Raw genomic sequence first — 14,906 nt, 5'->3', positions numbered from 1 at the left:
TCATGAGCAGATAGTTGTACTAATTTAACAGACATTCCACATGCTTCCTGGGAAACATATCCTAGGCTGACAAAAGAGGATGTGTATGTTGTTGGGACTGTGTTAAGGTACCGCTGTCATCCTGGCTACAAACCCACTACAGATGCACCTACGACTGTGATTTGTCAGAAAAATTTGAGATGGACCCCATACCAAGGATGTGAGGGTGAGTTTTTGTTTTTTAATATTTTTGTATATTAAATGTCCAGTATGTGCTAGGATTCTCTACCTTAAATGAATATAATTTTATCCCTCACAACAAATTTAGAATTAAGTTAATTCAACAGATTAGTAAACTGTTAGTGCCAGAAGGGGACCATAAACATGTTACAGTTTGAGGCCCTGAGAAATTGTAACCTTTCCTTATCCCAGTTCAGAATCAAATGAGAAGTAGACACAGAAGTCAAACATTATGCAGATTATGTATTAGTTTTCTTACTGGTAAAACTAGAATGGAGAATACAGCTCAACTATTGTCAGAGTCAGGCTTCCTTCATAGCTCTTACCTCCCCAGTATGGGCTTTGTGGTGTTTGGCAGAAGACAAGTTTGTGAAACAGTCATGAACGTAACCAGCTGCAAGGTGACTTGTGTCTCATGCCTCTTGAAATATGAGATGGCAGGGCTTCCTGATCTGCCTCTAGAAGACAAATCCTGACTCGTGACTCGGTATTCTCACTTCGGAAGGATAGAAAGGAGACTTTCTCCAGTTTCTGTGGTAGGAGACGCACCTCTTTTATTTGTGGAAATGAGTGAGGGACTGAATGACAAGTGGATACTATTTTATGAGCCTCAGTAGAACAGACAAGAGAGGAAAAAATGGTTTCTTCTATCCATCTATCAGAACCTTGCCACTTTAGAGGTGAAGACGCTGAGGCCAAGAATACAGGGAATTTTATGCTGCATATCAGAATTTGAACAATGTGTGAAATGCACAAATAATGAAAAGTGGTAGTTTAGATCAACCTGCCAGAAGATTATTTATTTCATATTCAGACTTAACAAAGTTTAATCGCAGTTATTCAGACTCATTTTGGGGAAATAGAATAAAAGATTTTAACAAAAGGACTGAATTAAAAATATACTTAATAAAACTTACTGCCATTACTTAAATAACAAAAAGTATTGCTTATAAATGTTTAAAAACTTCCTTTATAGTTGTATTTAGGCCAGGTGCGGTGGCTCCTACCTATAATCCCAGTACTTTGGGAGGCTGAGGCGGAAGGACTGCTTGAACCCACGAGTTTGAGACCAGTCTGGGCAACAGAGTGAGATCCTTGTCTCTACAAATAATTTAAAAAATTAGCGGGATGTGGTGGCACACGCCTGTAATCCCAGCTACTCAGGACGCTGAGGTAGGAGGATAACTTGAGGCTAAGAGGCCAAAGCTGCAATGAGCTGAGATCATGCCACTGCATTCCAGCCTGGAAGACAGAGCAGGACCCAGTTGGTTACATTTATTTGACCCACTATGGTCTTATTGATTTAATTATTTAATAAAGAATATTTTTAACCATTTTAAAAGCAGAAGTGAAGTAGTATTTATCCAAGTTATGAAACCTGATCAAATGTGAATTTAGACTCATGACTTACATATTTAAAAGTATTTTCTACACTGCAAAGCATTTCATAAATATTATTGTTGTTATAATATCCAAACCATATGATTGCTGAATATTTTTATTATAATTCCTAAACAAATGAGCACTGGAAGTGTTTGAGTATGTCCAGAAGACCCCATTTTAATACTGGTCGAGTTACTGACATGGAGAATGTAATATTTTATTCTGCTTTGATGTTTTCTCTTACATCAGACAATAGCAAGTTTTTTCTTTTTTTTTTTTTTTTTTTTGAGAAGGAGTCTCGCTCTTTCACCCAGGCTGGAGTGCAGTGGCACGATCTCGGCTCACTGCAGGCTCCGCCCCCCGGGGTTCACACCATTCTCCTGCCTCAGCCTCCCGCGTAGCTGGGACTACAGGTGCCCGCCACCTCGCCCGGCTAATTTTTTGTATTTTTAGTAGAGATGGGGTTTCACCGTGTTAGCCAGGATGGTCTCGATCTGCTGACCTCATGATCCGCCCACCTCGGCCTCCCAAAGTGCTGGGATTACAGGTGTGAGCCACCGCACCCGGCAAGATTTTTCTTAAAGTAGTTCTACTAATGAATAAAAAATTATGTCCCTATAGCAGCTCTTACTGTATTAAAAAATTAAAGAATTTGGCCAGATGTGGTGGCTCACATCTGTGACCCCAGCACTTTGGGAGGCCGAGGTGGGGAGACCACTTGAGGCCAGGCGTTTGAGACCAGCCTGGGTAACATAGTGAGACCCCTTGTCTACCAAAAAATAAAAAGCTTAGTGGGTGTGGTGGCACACACCTGCAGTCCCAGCTACTCAGCAGGCTGAGGTGGGAGGATTGCTTGAGCCCAGGAGTTTGAGACTGTAGTGAGCCATAATTGTGCCACTGTACTCCAGCCTGAGTGATAAAGCAAGATCTTGCCATTTAAATGGTTATTTCTCTTAAATTTTGCATCAAAAAAGAAAAATCCTTGAAATAAGCAGTAATTTAAATTTTTTCGTATGCTTTAGCTGTTAGGTGGATATAAACTTTTGAAAACTTTCTTCTTCCTTGTGACTTGAGAAGTATAAGTTAATAGAAAGTTTAATAATGAAGCCATAAGTAAATGGATGTTGTTTGTCATTGCCCTTGAATAATTTTGAAAATTTACATTTTCGTATTGGTTAAATTTTTTTTTAATATTTTTTATTTTTTAGAGTCTCACTCTGTTGCCCAGGGTCTCACTCTGTTGCCCAGGCTGGTCTCAAACTCCCGGGCTCAAGCAATCCTCCCATCTTGAACTCCCAAAGCACTGGGATTATAGGCATGAGCTACCATACCTGGCTCTTCATATAGGTTTAATCCAACTTTTCATTTTCGAGGCTCCTAATGAAATGCTTAGTTGGAAGGAAGTAACTGGATTAGAGGACTTTAGCAAATAAGGGCGAAAAGAGCAGACTCGGAGTGTCTTGAGTCTCCTTTTCTGTTTCCCCAATCTCTCTTCAGTGGTGAGATCTTCCAAAGGCGGAAATGAGATTGTTAGCCATAGAAGCTTCCCCATGGTGATTTTACTAACCATGCACCTCACATTTTATTTTTCAGCATTATGTTGCCCTGAACCAAAGCTAAATAATGGTGAAATCACTCAACACAGGAAAACTCGTACTGCCAATCACTGTGTTTATTTCTACGGAGATGAGATTTCATTTTCATGTCATGAGATCCATAGGTTTTCAGCTATATGCCAAGCAGATGGCACATGGAGTCCCAGAACACCATCATGTGGAGACAGTAAGAGTTCATAGAATTATCTTATTCTGGGAGTTTCTTCATATCAGTGTGATGGAGATTATTAAGAGAAGGTTTAAAATTAGGTAAAAAAATTCATATACCTTGCATGATTCTTGGAATCAGTCCAACTTTCTCCTTCTTCCTCATTGTGTGTTCCCTTTCTTTTGGCCTCCTCAGTTTCTTCTTTTCTGAATCAGTGAAAATAGACAACATGTAATAGATAAGCTAGACTTTTCAAGTACTGCGTTTTGTTTCTTCGTATTATTCTCTTTCTTCCCTTATTTCTGGTCCATATGTCTCAATCTGCAGAAGAAGAACTGTCGAAATCTATTGAACTTGCCTTTCTGAACTTGTTTCCTTCTTCTTCCTCAAACAGCGGCCTTCTGTTGCCTCTGAGCCCTCCAGTCAGACCATCACCCAGTGTGGAATGCCTCCTTCTGCTTCTCCAAAAGGCTCAAGTGGGCCAGGCATGCTGGCTCACGCCTGTAATCCCAGCACTTTGGGAGGCTGAGGTGGGGAGATCACCTGAGGTCAGGAGTTCAAGACTAGCCTGGCCAATATGGCAAAACCTGGTCTCTGTTAAAAATACAAAAAATTAGCTGGGCATGGTGGCGGTGGGCCTGTAGTCCCAGCTACTCAGGAGGCTGAGGCAGGAGAATCACTTGAACTCGGGAGGCGGAGGTTGCAGTGAGCCGAGATCACGCCACTGCATTCCAGCCTGGGCGATAGAGTGAGACTTTGTCTCAAAAAGAAAAAAAAAAAAGGCTCAAGTTTAACGCATTCCACCCTCCTCCCTTTGTGTTTGATATCTCTATCTAGCGATGGTGAGGGCTCATTACCCCTATTAGGAGCCCAAAGTGGCCAGGCATTAGTTGCAGCTTATCCATCAATAGGAAAATTCCTATCTCCCACTTGTAGAAATGTTCCCACTTTGCCAATCAGGCCTTTTAAACCTGCAGGTCCCAGAGCTTCAGAGATGTGAAGCACAAATTTCCCAAGTAGGTCACTTAGAGTGGTAGCCAATGGGGCCACTCATGCTTCCATCCCCTGGTTCCTGGACCCATGCATTTATTTTACTGGGGACCCAGAGCCATATAAAAGTCAATATGATTCAAAATAAATACAGCATTTTGGAAGATAGTGTCCCATCACTGTCAAGCATTGCCTCCCAGCTGGCACTTCAACTGTGCCTTTAATAGGCCATTCAGTGTTTTCACAGGTCGGCAGGTTCTGATGATGCAGTATGTGATTTGAGTAGTGGATTCCGTGAGCATGGTCCCAACAACACACCTTCTTTGCTGTGAGTGGGTTTTCTAGTTGGATGTAGTGGATCCTATGCCAATGCCAATTATTCAGACACTCTATAACCCTTAAGATGACCGTGCTGACTGAGGTTCTGCAAGGAAGAAAGGCAAACCCATGCCTGCAATATTCGTCTAGTTCTATCAGAATACACTTCTCTTCCTTTCATGGTAGAAGAGGTCCAATGTAGTCAACTTGCTAGGAAGTGGCGTTTTGGTTGCCTCAAGTGATGGTATCATACTAGGGACTTAGCATTGTTGTTGGTAGGTTGGAGATTCAGTGACAACAGTGAGCCTTGGTGAGTGGGAGCCCATGCTGTTGGGCCCATGCTTGTCTTCCATGCATGCCACCACAACCACTCTGCTCCTCTTCCTCTTGTGCTGGCACCCATGAGGGCAATAACAGAGAATGGCTTACTTCAACTGGCTGAGACTATTTTTTTTTTATTTGGTTGTTTAATACCTTTTCCATTGGAGATGCTCTGGTGTTAACACACAAAATAAAGATCTTCACACTTCCTGCCCACTCTCAAATGTCCACTTACCTGCTCCTACCCCAGATCTCTTTGTGCCCAATCTTCCAATCTTTCTCCTTACAGGATTAGGACCTTGACCAGACAAGCCATTCATTCCATGCCCTGAGTCCTAATTTAGCCTATCCTTAGGCCACTTTCTTTGGGTGCACCATCTATAGCACTTCCTTTCAGGAAGATTACCCCTTACAAGTTGTCTTTCAGGACTGATCTTGATTGGGCTGCAATGCAGCTTCCATTCATTTTAGCTTGTACACACCAAAGGAGTGAAGGGCATGCCATTTCAAAATATGCTGAATTGGTATGTTGAATATTTCAAGTGGAAAACATTAGAGGAATTGAAGTTTCAGAAAGGGCTAGCTGTCCTGTCTCTTTTTGCATGCACAAGACATAAAGATTGCTCTGGGAACAGTACCCTCCCCCTACTAGAGCAAGAAAATAGCCCTTATCACCAGAGACTGGGAATTAGGGGCTGCAGTGGACCTGAATACTAAACTTCCCAAAGTAGCTTTTATCTTCCACTAGTTTTACAGCCCCTCCCTATACATCTCTTAGTGACTCTCCTAGAAATTTATTACTCCTAGCCAAATCCTCTTTGTCCTGTCATTTCTTCTCAAATTTATTGTTCTTTGTTTACAAAGTATAAAATATCTTGCTTTGGCCACTTTTTCAAACTTTACCCTCTTGGGAAGATCCCCATGTATGTATAAAATTTGTGTGCTTTCCCCTTGTTAATCTACCTAGTGTCAATTTGATTTCTAGATCCAGCCAAAGAGCCCACATAAGAGCTAAGGGGATTAGGGTGGAGGTGATCTCTCACTTCTCTACAACACATACTGTGAACCCAAAATATCTGAGACAGGTCTCAATCAATTTAGAAAATTTATGTTGCTAAGGTTAAGGACGCACCTGTGACACAGCCTCAGGAGGTCCTGATGACATGTGGCCAAGGTGGTTGGGGTACAGCTTGCTTTTATACATTTTAGGGAGACATAATACATGTAAGATTTACACTGGTTTGATCTGGAAGGGTGGGAGAACTCAAAGTGGTGTCAGGGAAGGAGGAGTGGGGCTGGGCTTCCGGATCATAGGTAGATTTTCTGATTGGCAATTGGTTGAATTATTATCAGAAGAAAGGAATATCTGGTTTATGATAAGGGGTTGTGGAGATATGTTTTGTTTTGTTTTATTTTGAGACAGAGTTTCTCCTTGTTGCCTAAGCTGGAGTGCAGTGGTGCGATCTCGGCTCATGGCAACCTCCACCTCCTGGGTTCAAGAGATTCTCATGCCTCAGCCTCCTGAGCAATCAGCATGGGATTACAGGCACATGCCATTGTGCCCAGCTAATTTTTGTATTTTTAGTAGAGACAGGGTTTCACCATGTTGGCCAGGCTGGGCTTAAACTCCTGACCTAAAGTGATCCGCCCGCCTCAGCCTCCCGAAGTGCTGGGGTTACAGGCATGAACCACCACACTGAGCCATAAATGTTTCTTATTAGATTTAAGATCTGTGTTGATGTTAATGTTGGAGGGGTATAATGGGGAATGTCCAACCCTCTCTTCCATCATGGCCTGAACAAGATGTTCAGGTTAACTCTGGAATGCCTTGGTTGAGAGGAAGGGTCCATTCAGATGGTTGGGGGACCTTAGAATTTTATTTTTGGTTTACAATACCAAAAATATTTATCTGTGAACCACACTCAGAATTTTCCCCATCCAGGCAGTTGGTTATACTGGATAACTGGTATAGCCACAACTGTGAGCTAAAGAAGAGGCATTCCTGCCACAGTGGCTGGGCACAGGTAGGAATTGGGCTTTCTGTTTGTGCAGCTTGCCTGTGCCACCTTGTCCTGCCCATGCTCAATCCCAGATGCTCTACTTCCAGCTTATAATGAATGGTTGCCTGCTTGACCTTATAACCTGATGGGTCTGACAGACTTGGCTCGTGATGGGTGATTCTGGCTGCATGATCACTTGATGACCCACTGTCGGGAGCTTTCTCTATCAGGACCTGGTAACATGCCAAGAGTTATATTTCAGAAAGCATACAATCCTCTACTGCAGTGCGTGGCCTTGCTTCAGGATCTCAAGGGTATATGGTGTAATTGTCCTGTTGACATTTACATCTTTTCCTACTACAACCACCTTCAAATACACGAGGCTCTGCTGGGTCCTAAGGCTCAAGCAACAGGATAATTTCACTGCAGACTAGACCTGCTGTTGAGCACTTTCCTAACATGGGCCCCGCTCAAACCTGGCAATCATTTGTCCCCCCTAGCCTATGGGTTGGAGCAATAACCCCAAGTATGAATTATGCTGCCTCTAGAATCTGAAAAGTCCTATTTAGGTGCTGTACTGCATTCTTTAGAGTGGGATGTGCACTTTGCAATAATTTGACTTTAGTTTGGATGGGATATCTCAGTGTTCCCTGAACCTTGGACCTCTGAAAATTTTATTGATGTGGCAAACACCTGACTCTATTTTTTATTGTATTTTTTACTTTGGAGCATCATCATGCTAATACCTCTTGCTTATCTGGGGGAATTAACATGATGCCATTGATATATTGGATCAATGTCATGTTCTGTGGATATCCAGACAGATATCCACACTCCTGATGTACACTCCTGACACCTTCCATGTATATGCAAACTGTTTCTGCTAGGAAAGGAAAGAAGGGCCTCTGCTGAATCAGTGACCTCGTTTATTTGAAGCCACATTAATCTGCCCTAGCAAAGATACCACATCTGGTACAATGGCTGCAATAGGAACTAAAATGTGGTGTCGTTTTTTCAGTGGTATACTGTAGTTCTTCAGAATCCTTCTAATTTTTGTAGTAGACAGACAAGAATTTAATGGAAATATCATAGGGATGACCACTCCCATGTCTTTAGCTATTTGAACGGCACTAATTTTCATGTTCCTCTCCCACCCCTGGGAGATATTGTGGTGGTGTTTTTTTCTTTAAATTTGCTTTATTTGCCTTGGGGAGAGGGTGAGATGGGTGGACAGTATCAATTGCTTTCACTTGGTCTTCCTGCATAAGATGGCTCTTACCCCGCAGGTCAAGAACCCAATATAGGGGCTGGGCCAACTACCAATTTTGTCTATTCTGACTATACGTTCAAGGATAATGTAAATGACCACAAACTGGTCTAATAGGAGAGCTATAATTGTTCCAGGTATCAATGTCAACTCAAGCCCTGTGTGCAATAATTTTTGAATTATTGTACCTCTTTTATCAGTGCACAGTTACCTATGTAAATAAACATAGTCCTCTTGGAGGACTGGCAGATTCATTACTGTGCAAACCTTCCAAGATTTTGTAGCATCTTCACTCCTGGCAACTGGCTTCATCTTCAATTAATGATTACCAGGCTGGAAAACTGTCCTAGGTTTATATATTGGGCAAAGGATTGTGACTTTTTATTGGGCCAAATGCCGTTGGTCCTTTGATCATCCATCCTTAATTTCTTTTGATGGTACAAATAAAGTGTATAATGTTGTTGGCTGCTCATCTGTTTTCACCCCTAAGAAAACTATGGTTTAATCTTCATAACCCTCAGGCACCCCTGACTGCCTCTTTGACCTTGCAATTCATTATAATGGTTGCATTTATTTAGCTTCTGAGGCATATGAGCAGCTCTCTGACTGCTATGGCTATCAGTGAACCTTTTTCATTAATGAACTTTTTTGTCATCAGCTCCAGCATTTGATGCTGGTTCTCCTCTTTTCAGGGAATTCCTTATAGCTTTGGTAAATATTGTTCCCTCTAGGACTTCCCATGTGGAATAACTACCTGGTGCGTTTTTCAGTGTACACAAATGTCCACTCCAGCACGCTCACTTCCCTGAGTCATTTAATCCCTTCTTATACCATCTGCCACGGCAATCCCAGCATTTCAGTCTGACTTACTGTGGGCCATCACCTTTTCCATGCTTCTAGGAGCATCTTATTATAGTACTTATAACTGCCATAGTCCACTGGTATAGTACTTTGTCTAACATTCCTGCTGCTCTGCTTTTTTTTTTTTTTTTAACTTTCTCATGCAGTGTTTGTGGACCTGACAGTGTTCCCTTTCAGAGAGGTGCTCTGCACCATGTCCTCTTGACTATTTCAGTGTTCAAGTTACCATATTCATTTATCCAATGAGCTCTTTTCTATAATGTTTTAAAATGCAATATTTTCTTCTTGGGCATGGATGGACAGTATCGATTGGGGAGCAATGACTCAGAGATTGTGGATGATATAACATCCTTACAGTTTCTCACAGATGCAAATGTCTACATTTAGCCTGAAAGTGACTACGTGTACTATGAGTATGATATGACCTAAGGCTGAATTCAACCTTCATGCCAAAATAGTTCCTAAACAATGGAAAGTTGAGTGAACTTGTCAATAAGATGAAGGAAAACCTAAGGGCTATATCTCAAGCCTTTCTATAGTTGCTCAGCCTGAGGCTTACAGGAGGGCAGCACAAGTGTCTGGGTTTGGCTACGTGCTCTTACAGGCAGCAAGGATGGAAGGACAGAATGAAGCCTCCTACAAACTACACATATTCTGCAATGTGCTACTTTATACACTTTACAAGCTAATGCTCTCTCACTTTTCTGTATCTCCCTCAAGATTGCAATTTTCCTCCTAAAATTGCCCGTGGGCATTATAAACAATCTAGTTCATACAGCCTTTTCAAAGAAGAGGAGATTACATATGAATGTGATAAAGGCTACATTCTGGTCGGACAGGCGAAACTCTCCTGCAGGTATTCACGCTGGTCAGCTCCAGCCCCTCAATGTAAAGGTAACTCCAGCTTCCTTTTCAGCTCAAGATTAAGTGGGTGGACCTGTCCTGAGAGCACTGAGAGCTAAGTTTCTTCCCTGTCAGAGGCAGCATGAAAACATTTGATTTGATTTATATTAAATAACCAATATATGCAAATGGTACCCAATGCAAAAAGTACAAAGGGTACACACAAACATTAATCTCCTCCATTTCTTTCTCCCAATCCATAATTCAGCCTTCTTGGGGCAGCCCATACCTGGTTTCTTGTATATTTCCAGAAATATTCTAAAAGCATCACATTTTATCTTAGTGTACCTGTGGCCTGTGGCAAAGTTTCCATAGAAACTTGCTCTAGTATGAATATAGGCTCCCCTGAGTGAATTCTAAATATGATGAGTGACAGTTATTTCCACCAGAGTCTCGTGCAGGGCAGGCACCACCTGCTATGATATAGATGGTGTGTGTTGGTGTGAGGGGTCAGGGAGGGCGAAGGGGCACTCGAAGTTTGCAGCAGTTGTGGGGACAGGAGGAGTTGAGATCAGGTCTGATTTTTACATGCATAGAAGTTTGCTGTCAACATACATGACTTTGCTGTCAAAAACTTCAGTATTTATTTGCCATCATTGTCTCTTTTGTACACAGGAGAATAATAGTCAAGAAGGAAATTTTTTTTATTATACTTTAAGTTCTGGATTACATGTACAGAACATGCAGTTTTGTTACATATGTATACATGTGCCATGGTGGTTTGTTGCACCCATCAACCTGTCACCTACATTAGGTATTTCTCCTAATGTTATCACTCCCCTAGCCCCCCACCCCCCAACAGGCCCCAATGTGTGATGTTCCCCTCCCTGTGTCCATGTGTTCTCATTGTTCAACTCCCACTTATGAGTGAGAACATGCAATGTTTGGTTTTCTGATCTTGTGATAACTTGTTGAGAATGATGGTTTCCAGTTTCATCCATGTCCCTGCAAAGGACATGAACTCATCCTTTTTTATGGCCGCATAGTATTCCATGGTGTATATGTGCCACAGTTTCTTAATCCAGTCTATCACTGATGGACATTTGGGTTGGTTCCAAGTCTTTGCTATTGTGAATAGTGCCGCAATAAACATACGTGTGCATGTGTCTTTATCATAGAATGATTTATAATCCTTTGGGCATATGCTCAGTAATGGGATTGCTGGGTCAAATGGTAATTCTAGTTCTAGATCCTTGAGGAATTGCCACACTGTTTTCCACAATGGTTGAACTAATTTACACTCCACCAACAGTGTAAAAGCATTCCTATTTTTCCACAACCTCTCCAGCATCTGTTGTTTCCTGACTTTTTAATGATCACCATCCTAACTGGCATGAGATAGTGTCTCATTGTGGTTTTGATTTGCATTTCTCTAATGGCCAGTGATGATGAGTATTTTTTCATAGGTCTGTTGGCTGCATAAATGTCTGCAAGAAAGAAATTTTTATACTTAGAATCTCACAGCAATCAAAACTGTGAGTGAGAGTTACCTCGTTAGTTGGGATTCTGGGGTCACATATCTTCTTTTAGAGATAGCCTGTCATGGAAACAACAGATGCTGGAGAGGATGTGGAGAAATAGGAACACTTTTACACTGTTGGTCGAGTGTAAATTAGTTCAAACATTGTGGAAGACAGTGTGGCGATTCCTCAAGGATCTAGAACTAAAATACCATTTGACCCAGCAATCCCATTACTGGGTATATACGCAAAGGATTATAAATCATTCTACTATAAAGACACATGCACATGTATGTTTATTGCAGCACTGTTCACAGTAGCAAAGACTTGGGACCAACCTAAATGCCATCAATGATAGACTGAATAAAGAAAATGTGGCACATATACACCATGGAATACTATGCAGCCATAAAAAAGAATGAGTTAATGTCCTTTGCAGGGACATGGATGAAGCTGGAAACCATTATTCTCAGCAAACTAACACAGGAACAGAAAACCAAACACTGCATGTTCTCACTCATAGATGGTAGCTGAACAATGAGAACACATGGACACAGGGAGGGGAACATCACACACTGGGGCCTGTCAGGGGGTGGGGGGCAAGGGGAGGGATAGCATTAGGAGAAATACCTAATGTAGATGACGGGTTGATGGGTGCAGTAAACCACCATGGCACATGTATAACTATGTAACAAACCTGTAGATTCTGCACATGTATCCCAGAACTTAAAGTACGATAAAAAAAGAAATATGCTGTCATATTACATGAAAACGTTATTACTTTGAGCAAATGTCTTAACATATCTCAACTGTCTCTTAGATAAAATGGGAATAATAACAGTGCTCATTTCATAGGGCTGCCAGGAGACTTAAATGATAGCAACGTAAAGTGCTTAGCAGAAGTCTGATAGGTAGTCATACTCAATAAAATGCTAATATGATTGTTTTCAAATGAAGAGAAAGATAGAACAATTAGCAGAACTAAATACAGTTCATTCTTATTATCTGAGACTGTTATCATGTCCTTCTTCATAGATTTACAGATTTCTTAAAAATATGTTTCCATTACAGCTCTGTGTCTGAAACCAGAATTAGTGAATGGAAGGTTGTCTGTGGATAAGAATCAGTATGTTGAATCTGAAAATGTCACCATCCAATGTGATTCTGGCTATGGTGTGGTTGGTCCCCAAAGTATCACTTGCTCTGAGAACAGAACCTGGTACCCAGAGGTGCCCAGGTGTGAGTGGGTAAGTGGCACAATTCAAGGAATGTCTGTGCTGTCAACCCCTCCACCTCCCAGGTTTACACAATTCTCAGTACCACTCCACAATGGTGAAATCTGACTTGTCAGGATTCATTTCTGAGCTACTCCCACTCAAAGAAACTCTTTTTGTCTTGAAGCAGTCTGGTAAGTTAGGGGTGGCAAGTTCTCCTGTTCTCACTTGAGAACAGGAAAAACTGAGCCCTTACAGAGCGGGGTTTCATAGACCCGGTAGTACTGATTCCTAGCTTAACTTTTGCTAAGCTATATAATACATTGTTGTTCCATTTCTGGATGGTCAGCAAAAACAGCCTCTGTTACCATGGGGGCCTTCTGGACAGCTGTCTCAGAACAGATCCATGTTCCCCTGGGGAAGACTGTGGTGGGACCCAAGTGATTTCTTGTTTTCCCAGCCTCAACCACCAGTCTGAGGTTGGTCTTGGTTCAATCCTGTAGTCATTCCACTGTCAGGATCCACCCTCCTTTATGATTAGAAGAGAAGCTTTTCAATCACACCCACCACTTATATCTCTTTTAGGAGACCCCTGAAGGCTGTGAACAAGTGCTCACAGGCAAAAGACTCATGCAGTGTCTCCCAAACCCAGAGGATGTGAAAATGGCCCTGGAGGTATATAAGCTATCTCTGGAAATTGAACAACTGGAACTACAGAGAGACAGGGCAAGACAATCCACTTTGGATGAAGAACTATAATTTTCCTCAAAAGAAGGAGGAAAAGGTGTCTTGCTGGCTTGCCTCTTGCAATTCAATACAGATCAGTTTAGCAAATCTACTGTCAATTTGGCAGTGATATTCATCATAATAAATATCTAGAAATGATAATTTGCTAAAGTTTAGTGCTTTGAGATTGTGAAATTATTAATCATCCTCTGTGTGGCTCATATTTTTGCTTTTCAAGACACAAAGCACAAATTTTTTTTCAATTAAAAATGTACGTATAAAAAACTATTTTGTCTTTGTGATCATTTAAGACTCTGTGAAATAAGCGCCCTTAAAAAACCCATAATATAAAGTTAATACATTTGTTTTACTGTTTGGGCCACAAGTAATAAGTACTTGGGTTTTTTTTTTTGGAGACAGACTCTTGCTCTGCTGCCCAGGCGGAGTGCAGTGGCATGATCTTGGCTCACTGCAACCTCCACCTCCCAGGTTTACACAATTCTCCCACCTCAGCCTCCTGAGTAGCTGGGATTACAGGTGTGTGCCATCATGCCCAGCTAATTTTTATATTTTTAGTAGAGACGGGGTTTCACCACGTTGGCCGGGTTGGTCTCAAACTCCTGATCTCAAGTGATCTGCCCACCTCGGCCTCCTGAAGTGCTGGGATTACAGGTGTGAACCACCATGCCTCGCCATACTTGGATTCTTATCGTGGACAGACTGCCTTTACTCCACAGTTTCATGTGTGCACAGCACTCATGTCCTCCCTTGTGAGATTAAATGTCAACACACCCCCAAAGCCTCATCCATTCTCCCGTTCTGGGATAGTCATGCCTTCCCCTAAGCCCCTGTGCACGTTGTCTCTTTGACTCATGCCACATCTCCACTATTGCCTTCCAAGAAGGAAATTTGCTTTTGTATTTGACTTCCTCATTCCAACCCCAGAGAAGGAACTTTGAAAGATAGATGAAGATGAAACCCACATGCCAGTCCTCTGCACATTCTCAAGTCTTCTATCTGATTTGGTCACCATTTTCCTTAATATTAAGTTAAAACAGATTGAGCAACTGCCCCACACAGGAAGAGATACCCCATATCAAACTTCCTTATATCTCTGGGTACTCTAGGAACTTTTATTCCTTTAAGTCATCACTTTTTCTGACTCTTGCTTCCTGTGCAGTCTCTTTCTCACTCTTATCCCAGCTCCTCTGGCTGTCTTTTCTCTCCCTGCACACAGAACTCTGGCCTTTTGAACACTGGCCTTTTTGGCTTAATTTTCCCAAAATTATGTGAAGGAGATGGCATTATGGCAGGCTTTCACTGAACTTTAGACGTAACAGAGGAGGTGGCGCTGTTGGAGAAACCCACTGCTATAATTTGAATGTTTGTCCCCTCCAAACTCATGTTGAAAGTAAATCCCCAATGTGGAACTATTGAAAGGTGGGATTTTTAAGAGGTGACTGGTTCATGGGGGTTCTGT

General features: G+C 41.8%; 1 protein-coding gene across 1 annotated transcript in view; it reads left to right on the top strand.

The window, feature by feature from the left end:
- The window catches only part of C4BPA (complement component 4 binding protein alpha), a 51,034-nt gene extending 37,279 nt beyond the window's left edge, over window positions 1-13,755 (top strand). Inside the window, exons 8-12 of the mRNA XM_032137075.2 lie at window positions 11-205; window positions 3,196-3,384; window positions 9,844-10,017; window positions 12,558-12,733; window positions 13,286-13,755. Of these exons, the coding sequence (XP_031992966.1) occupies window positions 11-205; window positions 3,196-3,384; window positions 9,844-10,017; window positions 12,558-12,733; window positions 13,286-13,459 (908 nt within the window). The 3' untranslated portion in view covers window positions 13,460-13,755. The remainder of the gene's footprint in view (window positions 1-10; window positions 206-3,195; window positions 3,385-9,843; window positions 10,018-12,557; window positions 12,734-13,285) is intronic.
- The last annotated feature ends 1,151 nt before the right edge of the window (window positions 13,756-14,906 follow it).

This window comes from Hylobates moloch, unplaced genomic scaffold (assembly GCF_009828535.3).
Source record: "Hylobates moloch isolate HMO894 unplaced genomic scaffold, HMol_V3 SCAFFOLD_18, whole genome shotgun sequence".
NCBI lineage: Eukaryota > Metazoa > Chordata > Mammalia > Primates > Hylobatidae > Hylobates > Hylobates moloch.
The sequence above is the reverse complement of the archived record's forward strand: the minus strand, read 5'-3'. Positions and strand labels throughout refer to the sequence as shown.